Below are 13,777 nucleotides of genomic sequence, written 5' to 3'. Positions count from 1 at the left end.
CTGCCCAGGAAAATGAAGTACGTAAGTCCCAGTCGTATATACATGAAGGAGCGATGTAGTTTGGCATTTACCTGGCAGTGTATATTAAGGATCTGTAAGTACTAACTCTCTATCATGTTTTGAGGAACAAAACGCGTCCTTGTTATGATTGCTTGATCTCCGGTACACTATTTTCTATCTGCAGATTGGAAATCAAACATAGATAACATCAACATCAAATAATTCTCGCGTCGCTCAACTTTCCAAACGACATCAATGGCGCCTACTTTATCTACAACTTACTCCCCACACTCCCTTGCGTCTGCTGCTCCTGCTCCAAGATATACTGCGGGCTAACCTCCACCACCGGCCCATGATACGTATGCTTGCCCCAAAACGCATAGTACACGCCGCTCACGATGGCAATGGTGCCCGTCACCAGAATCGACCAATTCATGGTGGCGGGCGTCACCTGGGCATAACTCGGCCAGAAGCTGAAGAAGAAGACGAAGGTAAGGTAGGCGCAAGCGAAAGCGTTGTTGGCAATCCCAAGCACACCAGGAACGCGCCACGGACCCCAAGTGGCGCGCACCATGCCGTCATCGGTGGTGGAAGGTGCTTCGTAGGCGTCGGTGGTCGAGGGAGGGAGGATGGCCCCGGTGCAGCGGCGCCAGAGGAGGAGGCTCGAAGTCAGCAGGTACGAGGAGAAGAGGCCGGCGATGGAGACGGAGATGACACCGTTGAAGGCGGCGATGCTGCCGATGTTGATGAGGCCGAGGATGCAGGCAATGACGCAGGTGACCGTCACGGCATAGAAGGGAATTGAGGTGCGATCGGAGACTTTGCTGAGAACACTCCATCCCGGCAATCCTCTATCTCTAGCAAACGCCCAGCAGATCCTCGAGCAACTCGCCGAGAACCCGACATCCGCGCTCACAGTCAGCACCATGACGAGCGATGCCATGACGGCGGCACCGGCGCGCGACTGGACCGCCTGGTGGAAGATGGCCATGAAGGGGAAGGCTGGATTCTCGGTGAGCACGGCGTCCATGTCGCCGAGACGGAAGAGGACGGTGAGCACCATGGCGAAGCCGAGGGTGCCGTTGATGGCGATGCCAGTCATGATGGAGCGGGGGACGACGACTGCGGCGTTGTGAATCTCCTCGGCGAGCTGCGGAACGCGGAGTTAGTGGACGGGGCATTGAAACGGGCATTAGGAGAGCTAGTGGAGCAATTGGAGCGGAAGGACGGAAACCAAACAAACTTACATGGATAGGACCATCACCTCCAACAAAGGAGAAGACACTGCCCATGATGCCCACGCAAAACGAGAGACCCTGGGTGCTCCATCCCCCGAGGTTCAAAAAGGTCGTAAAGGTGGCGTGCGTATCTCCCTTGGGGCCGAGAACCAGCAGCGGAATCAGAATCGCGAAGAATCCCAGAATGTGCAGCACGAGCAGCGCCCCTTCGAACTTGGGCAGGAGCCATCCCGCGGCCACGTTGATGATGAAGCAGAAGAGGACTACGGCCCAGTACAGAAGGGTTACGTGCCAGTTCTGCGGTACGTACGTGTCGGGTTGGCAGAGGATGAGGAGACCTTGGATGAGGCCGCCTGTGAGAAAGGCGCCCGAGGCGAGGGAAGCGAGCCAGCCGCAAAGGGTCAGCCAGCCTGTGAAGGCAATGTTAGCCGTGGGAGAAAAGGCGAAGGGGGAATAGGAGAGCAAGTACCCGATATGTAGCTGAGGAGTTTCTGGACGTTTCGAGGAGCGAGCATAGAGACCCAGTGGTATTGACCGCCCGAGGTTGGTGCGCTGAAGGATGCTGTGAGCAATTGCTCTCCTTCGTTTGAGAGCGTTCCCGGTGTACTTACAGAGAAACCAGTTCCGAAAGTACAATGAAGACCGAGACAGTTCCAACCCAGACGAGAATGTACCCATAGATGACACCAGCGGGACCTCCATTCTGGAAGCCTTGCAAGAACAAAACCAAGGAGCCTTCCCAGGTAATCAAGACGGTGCAGCTGAAACCCAGGATAGAGAGGAATCCGAAGCGGCGCTGTGAAGTGCTTGTCAGTCATGCAATCAACCCACTTGGGTGTGCAGCCTCGAGATGGTGTTGTGATGCAGAAGCTCGAAGCGTCGATTGGGAGAACTCACCTTCAACACGGCCTTCTTTCCCAGCCGCGCAAGCGCGAGGTCGTCGCGTCTGTCGGTGGAGCGAGATCCCACCTCAGCGAGCTCGATATCATGGCTCTTGGCAGGAGATTCCGCCATGGTGTTTAGGATGCGAGCACACTGGATGGAAAGCACCACTCAATCACCCGTGTCCAACAACAAACGGCAGAAGAAGAAAGGGAATGTCAAAATTGATGGAAGGACGACGGAACCTGCAAAGAAGGAAAGGAAAATAGGGTGCCAGAAGAATCCTCGCACGCGGCAAAGGTGCCACTCCCCTGGCCACATGCCGGTGCCCATGCAATATCGTCTGAAGGGAGCCGCTCGTATGGCCCAATCCAGCATTCCTCCTCAACACCCTCTGGGCCGATTTTGATACCACCCTACAGCATACCCTAGACTAGCCAGCTGCCCACCAGCTGCTACGCCGCCCGCGCGCTTGTAACCGAGGTCGCAGCATTTCCTGTTTGCTTCTCTTCTGCAACGCCTGTAACATGGGCATCACGGAGGGCGCACACAGGGTCTGGTCTTTTGGTGCCACCTGCAGTTCATCGTCCAATGTTGGTGGGTCCCCAGGCGGCTTCTCTGTGCCGGTTCCGCAAGCGTGGATCAGCCGCTGGATAACCCTTGAGGGTTGTGTGACTGGGGGAAGGGGTGTGTGTGGTTGAGAGTAAGGGAAAAGCCGCGAGCTAGTCACAAATTGGGGCCCAGCAAGCCGCGACATGGCGAGAGGAGGATTCGTGTGGTAACCGAGACCTCAGACACCTTGTCAATAATATTGCAGTGACATACCACTGGGATGGATTGCCGGTTCGGTAAAAGGGGTTTCGGGGGGTTTCGCGTCAAGGCATGGGAAATGTTGAGGATCTTGGCGGGCAAAGTTTGGAATTTCCATTCTCGCCAGTCGCTCCTTTTGCGCCGGCAAATTAATTCTATATACAAGTACAGTGAACCGTTGAGGGATATGTCGGCCCATCTATGTAAGAAGCGTAACAAACTTTTGACATTGGGCCGGTGCATTAGACCCTTTCACCCTTGAAATGATCAAACAGCCGTATCCTCGGTAGGTATTCTTGTCACAACGCCGTCCTCCTACCTTCCACACTCGTTTCATGCGCCACGCCATCACTGCGTAGGTTCTTTGTCGACGAAGAGTCGCTCTCGGCGGCCTCTGCGATCTCCACTGCCCAACTCTGCGCCACCTTGATCGACTTGGCCGACCTGTCCTGGGTCCTGTCGCGCGTCGACTTCGACCGTGCAGACTTTGAGCCACTCATGTTAATCATCTGGTAGCTTTCCTTGCTGCGTGATCTGCTGTATGCCGATGTGTGTTCTCCCTTGCGCCTCAGGTCGTCCAGACGCATGAGTCCGGACTCGAAGCCCTCCATGAAGATCTTGGTGTAAGGAAGACAGGTGGTGACGATGGCGAGGCACTGCATGACCTGGGTGCACGTCGTGGAACGCCAGTAGCCGAGCGTGATGTCGTCCTTTAGTTTGGGGTCATTGCTTTCTTTGTAGAAGAAGGAGAGTTGGACAGCCGCCGCTATGAGGACGCTGTGGATGTAGTCAGCTTTCAAGAATCCCTAAAGCTCCGTCTCCATCAGGTTGAAGGGTACGTACAGAAGGCGACATGCGAAGAGAGTCATGACGGTGGCTTTTCGCTGGCGTTTGACGTGCAGCTTCGCCGTGATGCCGAGTTCCAGCCCGACAATGGCGAGTTCAGTGGCAATGTTCCACCCTGCGATTGCATTCCACCAGGCAAACTGAGGATGAACTGTTAGAGGACGGTGCAATTCATAGAGTGACGGCGGCAGATGGGCGGGTTGCTGGTTGGGGGCAACTCACGCGATCCGTACATCGCTCCTTCAGCAGCCTGTCCCAGGGTCGCGGTACACGGCACTGAAATGCAGCCACCAGCATCGAGCAGATGATCCACAGGCCGACGACAATGCCAATGCCATAGTTGATCTTGCGGTGCAGCTTCGACGGCGTCAAGTTGTGCACGAAGGCACCGATGGCGAGCTTGGAGAATCCGAGCGACGCGAAGAGGAGGATCGTAGAGGCATACTCGCTCTGCAAGTGGAGTCGAATCAGCACGGGTGTCCAGCGGCGGGTGGTGGGAACTCTTGTTCATCGTGAACAATAGTGCGTACTCGCGCTCAGTGCGCGCTGATCGTGGCTGTTTTTGAATTGGTGCGGGAAACCTACCTGGAGATTGGCTTGAATTTCACCAAACGTCAAGTCTGCCAACGGTTTGCCGTAGCCGTTGGCGCATTGTATGATAACGGCGATGGACTGCGCGATGCAAAAGGCCTGTTTCCATCGTCGTCAGCGCCACCGCTCCGACGGTGGTGTTTGTGCGAAAGTGAGACTTACAAGTGAGACGAGAACGAACCACGACTCGATTTTCAGGGCCCGAAACACGTAGAATTTGATGCCCGCATGCGTGAGGAAAGCCAGTAAACTCGTCACCAGGCACAGCCAGGTGATGATTTGAACGATGGGAGTGCGATTCGTGTCGGACACAATGACCTGGTCCAGCTTCATCGGCGTGGACGAAGGCGACATGCTCGGAGTGCCTCGCAGGCGTCGCAGCTGAGCGGAAAAGAACTCGATTGGGGAGACTCGCGCTACTGTACAAGTAATATGAAGGACATGCTGCTTGGAACAAATACAGCGGGATCAGCGAGAGCGAGGGACCAGGTGGACGTGGGAGCACGAGCACATGCAAAGTGACAGGTTGGAAGCGTTGAAGCCCAAGTGATCGGTACCAACGCGCGTAGCGTAGACGAGTCTGGGGGAGTAATAACAACAGCGCTCTGGGGCAAAGGAGCGGAGTGTTGAGGCGGCTATGCTTCCAACATGATGATTGAAGGGGAAATGCCTGCGCAAGAAGGGAGCAGGATCATATGAGGTGGGACTCTGCCTACGCTTCTGCTGCAATAGCAACGGGATCCCAACCGTTGGGAATCTGGAGGAGTCTCGTCCGACTTTACCCTACCCACGCTTCTGCGGTGCCCACAGTCGTCACACATGTAAAATCTGCGGCGCAGCAAGGTTACAGTTGCACCCCCGCTCTTCTGTGAACCGTACTCTTGTGTATTGACGCGCTATCATTACACCGTACATGACAATCATCTGATTGGTAGAGGATGAATTAAGGTCCATCTTAACCGCGGCCCGCACCCGTGGCCGGCGCTCGTAGTGCCCGAGAGTTTGCCCAGCCGATTTTTCACCAGTTCCCACTACTCGGCGGGAGATTGCCAATCGCCTCCGCCCATCCGTTCTCCACGTCAAAGGAGGAACTTCTTCGAAGCATCACCGTCAGAACTTTTATCGTTATCTTCTTCTGAGTACTACATATGTAAGTACAGAAAGCGGAAGGTTACACCAAGCAGGCCATATGGAGAGTGGCGGCTAGAGTCCAACCAACATCAAAGGCCGTGTGCGCCGTAATCCGCCCAGCCTGCAGTTCGACGAATTCAGCAGATAAGCAGGGTTGCTGGTGCCGTCGGTCCGTATCCGATTCGGGCTTACTTCCTCAGGGCCGGCAAACTATCCCATTGGGACATTTAAGTTTGAAGGATTGCAGGGTATGGCGTTTTGGCATGCATGCTCCATATCGGTCCCAGGCTAGCCGAAGGGGTAAATCGAGACGGTCCCACGGGCCACAGTGGTTCGAGATTTGAGCGTTCGTCCAAACGACACCGATCTCATCTGTGCCGAAGCAAAAGGACCTCGATTGGCACGGAGACAACACTTCAAACAAAAGGATTCGGGTGTAACACAGCACCAGACGAAATTCCCCGCAGAACACAAGTCGAAGATGCCGCTTCGCCTCACGCACGTAACGGACCGTGCCGATTTCGAGCCTGTCATGGCGTGCGAGTGGCTTTCGTATGAGAACCCCATGCAGCCATTCTTCAGACTCTTCTGCCCGGTATACGAAACTGGGCGTGAAGATTCCATCACTAAGGCCGCTTCGCTGCAGTGGGCGTGGCATGAGCACGAGCCGGACGCGCATTGGCTCAAGGTGGTTGACGATGAGGCCCCTGCGACCGCTGCGGCGGAAGACAGAATTGCCGGAGCTGCATGGTACAAGATTTACAAGGAAGATCCGTTTCAGCATGAGGAGGACGAGGTATGAAACCGTTTGCTCTTCTTTGTTTTTTCTTTTCTGTTGCAAGCGTTTGAGATTTGAGAATGCTTGAAGCTAACCGCCCACGTGGCTAGGTGGCCGATTGGTATCCTGAGGACAGTACGAGGGACTTCGTGACGCAGGCGATTGGGCAGATGGAGGAGCCAAGAAGGAAAGGGGCCAGAAAGCCTCACGTCTGTATGTCACCCTGCGAAATTTTGCTGACGGTTTGCCACAACCTTGGCTTTCACTGCCAGTGGCCTCCTCTCTACTTAGTGTGCCCCTGAATAACGCCCAACAGTCCTAAACATCATCTTCACGCACCCGTCGTATCGGGGCCAAGGCGTCGGTGCTATGCTTCTACGTTGGGGCATGGACAAAGCGGACGAGCTCGATGTCGAATTCTGGCTCGACGCGACCCCAATGGGTAAGCCGTTTTACGAAAAATACGGATTCGAGCTCGTACAGAAAAATCCCCTGGTTCCGAAGACGGAGACCCCAGATGACAAGTGGCGGAAATTGGAGGCAGAGATTGGAGAGATCATTTTCTGGACGATGAAGAGGAGGAGGAAGAGTGAGAGGACGGAGAATGTGGAACATGCTTGACGTACTGTGTATTCCATGCAAAAGGAAGGTCTTCATTGATGTTTTAAAGGCTATTGCGCGACGACGGCGTAAGTGAAAGCTAGTCCCCGTCGATTCCGCGCGATTTTCCAGTGGTACCGCAGCAAATCAGACTACGAATTCCACATTCATACACCAAGTACTACCACATCAAAGTAGAAGCCCACCGGACTCTGGTCCATTTAAAAGTAGCCCCCCTGTGTTGGCCCTTGAACCAGATGCTCATGACCTGGTGTGGTCGTCTGCGGCTCGTAGTCACAGCTGCTGCAAAAGCCGGAAACAATTACGCATCGTTATCCGTCCTCAGATTAGAGCAAAGCGTTGCTTGCACACAGCATCACCGCCCAATGATACTGCCTCCTCCCACGTCCGACTGCGCCTCCGCACTGTACCTGTGCTTTAAATTCGATTTCCTATTTCAAAAATTCAATCGCTCGCATCCTGTTTACGGCACTGGAGCACGGCTTTTTAAGGCCGATATACCTAGACAGAGGTGCCGTCAAAAGCAGAAACAGCCTCGGTAATACTGAGTATAGCAGGCCAATAACCCTTGCGCGCACGATCGTGTTCAGTCGGACGTGAAGAGAGGCACTGTTCCAGCCACACAAGATATTGTCTCACTTTAGGCGAGGATTGCTAGTCTACTCGTTACTAGACTAGACTACTTGTCGGTGTTGTTTTCATGCCACCCAATATCAACAACCCTTGGAATGAGTAGAAATAGTAATCAAGGGTTGTTGCCCCAGGGTGGCTAAGGAGATGGACAGAAGCGTATTCTCATCCGAGAGCTAACCTCGATTGATCAAAGTTTATAGGCAATAGGCAATGGCTTATTGACCTGACCCCTTCCTAAGGTGACACGAATGTGTATCAAGAAGCTGCGCAAGTACTTACAGCTGTCTCTGATGGTCAAGCTGCAAGAGCTTGCACCGCAACGTCTGCAAATTTGAGAGAGGCCTAAGAACATCCTTATCATATCATACGGATAACGGAAGACTCGCATTGAGGCGGTCGGCGTACAGATTGAGATGAACTTCCAGGAAGACCCCTGCCTTAAGTCTTTGATAGGGTTATACTGAAAAGATCGAATCGATTAGTGGTAGGCAATTGCACCAGATGGTTTCACCTTGCAAGCGCTCGTTATGCTTCTTCTCGTCAAGTGTTAAGGTTAGCGATTGAATTTGAAGGGCACCCACTTAACAATCCAGCCTTCCTAGTGATTATCTGTTGCCCCTGGTTCGCACGATTGAGGGATGCAGTAAAATTGATTAAAGATTCCCACCATTTCTAGAAATGACATCTGGCTAGACTTATCCCAAAACGTTCACATACCCATTGTATGGGAACACTGTTGCTCGTTCTCTATGAAAGCAGTGATGAGATGACCCCTAGATAAAACCCCACCTTCATCAAACTCCCCATTCTTCATGGATACAATAGGCCCCACCAAGGAAGAGGAATTAACGCTCCCACGACGAGCAGGTAATAGTGAACTGTTCACCATATATCACTAACAGAGACTAAACCTTATTCCGACCCCTTGTATTCATACAGATGCCTGAGGCGAAGCAACGCTTTCAAGCCGAAAGCGGTATTCTACACACTATGCTGGACCTGCAAGCTCCCTACACTCCGTTTTTCCAATTGGAAATGAGGATATTCATAGTATTATAACCGTCATTGAACTCGTCGTCCACTGCTGTAGCCACTCTAAGTGGTCTCTAGGTACTACTACACAAACTATACCCCTATGAACCAGCTGCATATTCCGGCAAAAGTGCCCTTATTGCTATATCGGGCCAAGTCCAGGATTCATGAGAGTCTAGAATCGTCAGTCAAAACCGGCCCAATTCATGCTTCATCTGTTCCTCTCACCCAATCGGTTCCTGGGAGCTTCCCCGTGGCATCTGGAAACAGAGACTGCGTGAAGTCAAGATTCGCAAAACTTATATAATCAGAGTTGAATAGCTGGCTCTGGAATTGTGGGTCTCCTTGTGGAGGAAACAGACCGGTGATGTCGACTGGAGAAAATCTATTCAGGTAGCTTTCGGTGGCCCAATTGCCTAGATTGTCAGCCTCGGCACAGGCATGCATAGCATCAAACAAGGGGATCAAACAAGCGCACGTTTTGTCGAGGGTGAGGGTAAGCCGACATTGCACTCACCTCTTATACCATCGTCGTCCACGTTCACCGATGCCTTGCGAAGCACCAAACGCACCGCGGCGGCAGCTTTCCGAGCTTCACGTGAATGCTCGCTCTGCCCTTTCCAGATCGTGTATGCATTTGTTAATGCCGTAACGATTTCTGCCTGAGTTGGGCTCCCAAGTTCAAGTGACTGGCCTGCACTGGGGGAGACCGGAGATGTGGACGTGAGGTCCTTGTCAAGGTCCACCGACAACACAGTAGTTGCTAGTAGGAAGTCATGGTTGACTATAGAGGAGAAGCGCCAGCTGGAAGACCACAGTCGCCATTTAACTGTCCAGAGGCGACCCCCGGGACGAGACTCGATGTCTAATTTCCTTTGGAACTCGAGGAGCTCGAGTGCGGTAGTGAGGCAGGTAATACGAGAATACTGGAAGCGAGCGTCCGCTCGACCTAGAAGAAGGAAAGGACGGTGTACCATTAGCTTTGCCCGGAGGAAGCTCAAACCCAGAAAGAGGCCCCACATGGCGTGGGTAGAGTCTGCATTGTCAAAGTCTCTGACGGATATTGCCCTGACTGAAGGTGGCAAATTCTCATGCATAATCTGGATCTCCTGATCCAGTTTCAGTACCTCGGAATGGGGTGGATGCGTCAGAGACGCAGTGAGATCCGTTATGCGAGAGAATAATTGAAGTAGGCGATTACGAACCAAAACGTATAGCATCAGAGTGGGCTCCGATCCTGATCTTGACGGGGGCAACTCTCCCATATCGGGGTTCAGGTCTTCTTCATTGAGGATTCTGGGTTCCTTCACGTCATACATTGAAGGCTGTATCATTCGGGGTAACCCGAACTGTGTCGACGTTATCAAATCCAGCTGTACAATCATTACCCAGGCTCGGCGCCGCATCTCGCCTTGGAAAACGGATATGTTGGGAAACCGGGACGGTTCTCGATGGTACCCCATGCGAAAGGCGAGGCGGACAATGATGGCGACGAGAACGTAGATGCCGAATTGTGCATCTTGGAATCGGAAGTATTCAGTGACGAAATACAGGAGAAGTGCCTCGATCGTGTAAGGAGGACAATTTGAATAATTGGCGAGAATCAAGCAGTGGACAGCCTTCTCTCGATAGAGATCCATTCGTGCGGAGTAGAGGGAAAATTCCGCATGAGTACAGAGACGGTCTGGATTATCAAGCACAACGCGGAACCGAGTTGCGGTTGCGAAGATGGAGAATAACAAGCCAAGCCACATGACTGGCGTATCAAAAGGTCGTTCCCAGAATCGATTGTACTATTCAATCCTGTTAGCGCAGAGAGGGAAACGGGTCCGTCATCTCGAAGTTGAACCGAGTGCAATGGACGCAGCACATCTAGGGGAGTACTTGCCTCTTGCATAAAGGACGGTCGATGGAGTGCTATTGGAGCCATATCCATTGATGCAAAGTATGTGATGACCAGTTCATCGGCTTCGGATCGTGGAGGGACGGCTGCAAGGATTTCGCTCTTTGTAAGGTGTCGTTGTCTCCCAAACAGCAAATCTGGACCAGAAATATCGACTTCGGCGCGGTCCACCTGCTTTTCAGTCGCAGCAATGCGGTCTAGTTCCTCGCGCAGTTCGGTGATGCCGTCGAGAATATTCGTCCAGTGTCCACTGCTCTCGTAGCTGGTGGCGTCGTCACCCAAGTTCACACGATCAGGAGTACCACCAATTTCCTTAGTACTATTGTCTTCGTCTAAAGGTAGGAAAGGGCTAGACACAGCGGGTGAGCTACTGTGAACATTTCGCTTCCCTTCCATGAGGGCGGTGACAAGCCTCTCAAGCTGGTCGATTCTGTCGTGTACACTTTCTGGCGCAGCTTTGCTTCCATGTCCGACGTCACGCTGGACATAGGTACAGGCAAGCGATAACCCGCGCTGTACGCAGCTTTGACATGGCTGCTGACGATCACACTTCAGCCTTGATAGATTCAGTTAGCATGAGTTGATCATCTGTAGCTGACACAAGATAGGCTCAGACTCACTTGCGCCGACGACAGAGGGAACACGAGAGTACAGGCTTGTCTCTCCGTCTACTCGGTGGAACGACGCGGTGTGGCGGCTGTCCATCGCTATTCATGGTTGGCAGTATGTTTGGGTACGTGTGGAGCACAGTATAGTACGACAAGGCCTGGGAAAGATGACTTGCCCAGGTGTTGAGAGAAAGAGAGATACAACGCTAGACCGGTTTAGGATAGTGCGCTCCATTGCATTGTTGCTGCTTTCCATGTGAACGCCCCCGCACTTCCTCTGTGGGTGACATTACCTAGTTAGCGCAGCCTAATCAGTGACTACCTAATAATGCTATACGTAGAACTTTGCTTTAGCACATAGTATACTTTATAAAAGGCGGCAGCACCGAGTCTATCCGCACCCGCGATCCATAACTCCCACTTGACCACTCCTCTGCTCTGCCGTACGCTATGTGAGTGGTCGGTGCATTCCACAAACAGAATTATTTTCCAACCATATGTTTCTGTGAGGGTTGAGACCTAAAGGTATATATAATACGGAGTGCGAAAGACCGGGGGACCTCCGCCACCACCAGAAGAAGAAGAAAACGCCAGTTGCTAGCGCCATTGGAACCATGCTCCATTTTCGGTATTCTGTCTGACATTGGCCCACGGCTTGGTATGTGTGCCTTTCTGGACGTGGTTGAAGCAAATGCTCTGAAAGTTCCTGCCCGGTTGACACTCGCATCGACACCCTACGCCATCGTCTTCCTCTTTCGTCCAAATTGTGTCGCCAGAACCCAAGACGCTGGATCCTGGCAGTTGCTTACCTTTTGCATTGGCAGGGCACACCCTCCACGGTTCATGGAAGTAGCCGAAATCCTGGAAATAATGGAGCTGTCGCGGTTCGAGCAGCAAAGCGGCTGCCAAAGAATGGACTGAAGCGTCTCCCCACTGGCTCACTGTCAATGAATGTAGCCAAAGTGCAATGAACATGTCTACCTACCCGCTCATGGTAAAAGCCACCTTCCCTATCCAGATAATCGAAAAGGTCTCGGTACTCTCTACTTCGGAAGAAATCCATATCTGCAATCTCGAAATTGCTCCAGAAATGGCATAGGTTCCAGCTGTCGCCTGAACTGTCCCGCCATGGCCATAGACTCTGAAGAGAGCGGAAAGGAATGGGCGTCCAAGAAGCTCTAACCATGGAACGCCATAAATCCGTCAACGCAAGGTGCTTTTCTCGCTTGTAATCGCTCACTGCCCGAAAGAGGCTAGGAACTGTGTTATCCACTTCCCATAGGGCGATAGTGTAGCCATATTTTTTCCCATGCTTTGCCATCTCCGTAAATGGATCGTACGTTATTGCACAGGAGAACTCAACGTCAGGCTCGATGCGCCAGTACCATCTGTATGGCTTCAAGGCCTCGACGTCGTAGAAATAGCTGCCTCTGACCATTAGCTTCAAGCACGGAACCAAAATGGCGTCCTTTCTGCGGACTGAAAGGTGTCTAACCCCGAATAAAATCGACACATGTGATGGTAACTCTCCATCTCCGCCTTGTAGATACCCTTCTCCTTTTGCGCTGCAAGGCTCCTCATCACTTCCTCCCTGTTCATCCACTCCGGGACATCCCACATTTGCTTAGGCACTGTTTCGAACTTTACCTCTCCGCTAACCACTTCCGTCATCTTCTTCACGAATTCCTCACTCCACGGCTTCTCATTTAGGAAGATAACTGGATAGTGATACCAGTGATTGAAGTGTTTCTCAAATGACAACATCGACGCCACTGCACCCGCAAGGTCCTCATTGCGTGTAAGCATGATTATTGTGGCGTTTTCTCGCTGCGGGTTGGAGGGTGGCTCTCGACATCCTACCTGGAAGGGAGGATCGAGAGGGACGGAGGGACGGTGCACGTGATAAGAGTACTGGTGGTGCAAGTCTTCTATGAGGAGGAAGAGGAGAAGGAAGAGGCCGAGGCGCCAGCGCGAACTACGCCAGCGGAACGGTCGCGGCATGGGATTCGAGGGCAAAGAATGGGGTGTGGTAAGGACGGATGTGAGATGCATATGTCAGAAATAAGGTAGATTAACCCGGTTGTCAGACTCCCGAGGCGATCCTCATCCTCCAGAGAAGGGACCATTTCGTCGGTAGGAAGCCTATAGCTTCACCGGTGCGGTAACCGTGCCTAAGAAACATTGAACTACTAAAGCGGCCCTAAAAGAAGGGCAGATTTTCCCGTTCACCATTATTGTGATCAGTTCGGCGTTGCAGGGCGATTTCTGATATCGCTGCATTTGGTATAGTAAGCGAAGTGGTCTACCCGCGGCCGGTGCCCTTCTTTGAGAAATCAATAGACTAGCTTGGGAAAACACAGACTGCTCTCTGGACGCGCAATACATGCTATCTGCTGTTGTTTCCGTTGCCCTCGCGGTTGAAACCAGTAGTCGACCTAATACATTCTCGATACCTGTCAGCTTTCTTGTAAGAGTATACAGGTAAGATTTCTTCTCATGCCTAAAACTAGACACCGAAGACAGCATAAGATAGTGTCCAGTTTCGTTCTAACCTAAGCGTATCAAGCGTTGAGAGAGGACTCAGTGATGCTAGCGCATAGAAAACTATCATGTCACCTATTTTTCAGGGTAAGCTAGAGGAGATACTGCCTCATTTCACATCCGACGGAAAATCGCCCTGCACTTCATCTGTACTGCTGTTCTC

General features: G+C 52.4%; 5 protein-coding genes across 5 annotated transcripts; 1 reads left to right on the top strand and 4 right to left on the bottom strand.

The window, feature by feature from the left end:
• Positions 1–41: 41 nt before the first annotated feature.
• Positions 42–2,505, bottom strand: EI97DRAFT_432153 (amino acid transporter). The gene is made up of 5 exons (XM_033798102.1): positions 2,136–2,505; positions 1,850–2,034; positions 1,708–1,790; positions 1,248–1,648; positions 42–1,150 (listed from the first exon to the last, which is right to left on the bottom strand). Exons 1-5 carry the CDS (start codon positions 2,250–2,252, stop codon positions 272–274), a joined length of 1,665 nt encoding a protein of 554 aa, XP_033655616.1. The 5' UTR covers positions 2,253–2,505; the 3' UTR covers positions 42–271.
• Positions 2,506–3,229: 724 nt separating this feature from the next.
• On the bottom strand, positions 3,230–4,700 carry EI97DRAFT_373989 (uncharacterized protein; the record flags this gene model as incomplete). The annotated part of the gene is made up of 5 exons (XM_033795428.1): positions 3,230–3,707; positions 3,774–3,916; positions 3,999–4,226; positions 4,362–4,466; positions 4,530–4,700. The coding sequence occupies 5 exons, from the start codon at positions 4,698–4,700 to the stop codon at positions 3,230–3,232; spliced, it is 1,125 nt and encodes a 374-aa protein (XP_033655615.1).
• A 1,051-nt stretch (positions 4,701–5,751) lies between these two features.
• Positions 5,752–7,108, top strand: EI97DRAFT_432151 (acetyltransferas-like protein). The gene is made up of 3 exons (XM_033798101.1): positions 5,752–6,294; positions 6,387–6,489; positions 6,593–7,108. The coding sequence occupies exons 1-3, from the start codon at positions 5,980–5,982 to the stop codon at positions 6,895–6,897; spliced, it is 723 nt and encodes a 240-aa protein (XP_033655614.1). The 5' UTR covers positions 5,752–5,979; the 3' UTR covers positions 6,898–7,108.
• Positions 7,109–8,384: 1,276 nt separating this feature from the next.
• Positions 8,385–11,221, bottom strand: EI97DRAFT_432150 (uncharacterized protein). Its single transcript, XM_033798100.1, has 5 exons — positions 11,086–11,221; positions 10,451–11,021; positions 9,080–10,355; positions 8,791–8,978; positions 8,385–8,737 (listed from the first exon to the last, which is right to left on the bottom strand). Exons 1-5 carry the CDS (start codon positions 11,178–11,180, stop codon positions 8,705–8,707), a joined length of 2,163 nt encoding a protein of 720 aa, XP_033655613.1. The 5' UTR covers positions 11,181–11,221; the 3' UTR covers positions 8,385–8,704.
• A 245-nt stretch (positions 11,222–11,466) lies between these two features.
• EI97DRAFT_416002 (glycosyl transferase) lies at positions 11,467–13,108 on the bottom strand. Its single transcript, XM_033796879.1, has 3 exons — positions 12,569–13,108; positions 12,059–12,497; positions 11,467–12,006 (listed from the first exon to the last, which is right to left on the bottom strand). Exons 1-3 carry the CDS (start codon positions 13,072–13,074, stop codon positions 11,671–11,673), a joined length of 1,281 nt encoding a protein of 426 aa, XP_033655612.1. The 5' UTR covers positions 13,075–13,108; the 3' UTR covers positions 11,467–11,670.
• Between the last annotated feature and the right edge of the window lie 669 nt (positions 13,109–13,777).

The sequence above is a fragment of the Westerdykella ornata genome (genome assembly GCF_010094085.1).
Source record: "Westerdykella ornata strain CBS 379.55 unplaced genomic scaffold EI97scaffold_6, whole genome shotgun sequence".
Lineage (NCBI taxonomy): Eukaryota > Fungi > Ascomycota > Dothideomycetes > Pleosporales > Sporormiaceae > Westerdykella > Westerdykella ornata.
Note: the sequence above shows the minus strand (reverse complement) of the source record. Positions and strands in the feature narration are given on the sequence as shown.

Excerpts from the sequence above, each read along its gene's own strand:
- EI97DRAFT_432151 (XM_033798101.1), top strand. The coding sequence starts at position 5,980 with ATGCCGCTTCGCCTCACGCACGTAACGGACCGTGCCGATTTCGAGCCT. Across the intron at positions 6,295-6,386 it reads TTCAGCATGAGGAGGACGAG|GTGGCCGATTGGTATCCTGA; the intron begins GTATGAAACCGT and ends CCACGTGGCTAG. Across the intron at positions 6,490-6,592 it reads GGCCAGAAAGCCTCACGTCT|TCCTAAACATCATCTTCACG; the intron begins GTATGTCACCCT and ends AACGCCCAACAG.
- EI97DRAFT_432153 (XM_033798102.1), bottom strand. The coding sequence starts at position 2,252 with ATGGCGGAATCTCCTGCCAAGAGCCATGATATCGAGCTCGCTGAGGTG. Across the intron at positions 1,791-1,849 it reads CTTTCGGAACTGGTTTCTCT|CGCACCAACCTCGGGCGGTC; the intron begins GTAAGTACACCG and ends AGCATCCTTCAG. Across the intron at positions 1,151-1,247 it reads GAGGTGATGGTCCTATCCAT|CTCGCCGAGGAGATTCACAA; the intron begins GTAAGTTTGTTT and ends CGCGTTCCGCAG.
- EI97DRAFT_432150 (XM_033798100.1), bottom strand. The coding sequence starts at position 11,180 with ATGAATAGCGATGGACAGCCGCCACACCGCGTCGTTCCACCGAGTAGA. Across the intron at positions 10,356-10,450 it reads GACCGTCCTTTATGCAAGAG|TACAATCGATTCTGGGAACG; the intron begins GCAAGTACTCCC and ends AGGATTGAATAG. Across the intron at positions 8,738-8,790 it reads AGCTCCCAGGAACCGATTGG|ACTCTCATGAATCCTGGACT; the intron begins GTGAGAGGAACA and ends TGACGATTCTAG.
- EI97DRAFT_416002 (XM_033796879.1), bottom strand. The coding sequence starts at position 13,074 with ATGCCGCGACCGTTCCGCTGGCGTAGTTCGCGCTGGCGCCTCGGCCTC. Across the intron at positions 12,498-12,568 it reads ATGTGTCGATTTTATTCGGG|CTATTTCTACGACGTCGAGG; the intron begins GTTAGACACCTT and ends GGTCAGAGGCAG. Across the intron at positions 12,007-12,058 it reads GTGGCTTTTACCATGAGCGG|TGGGGAGACGCTTCAGTCCA; the intron begins GTAGGTAGACAT and ends ACAGTGAGCCAG.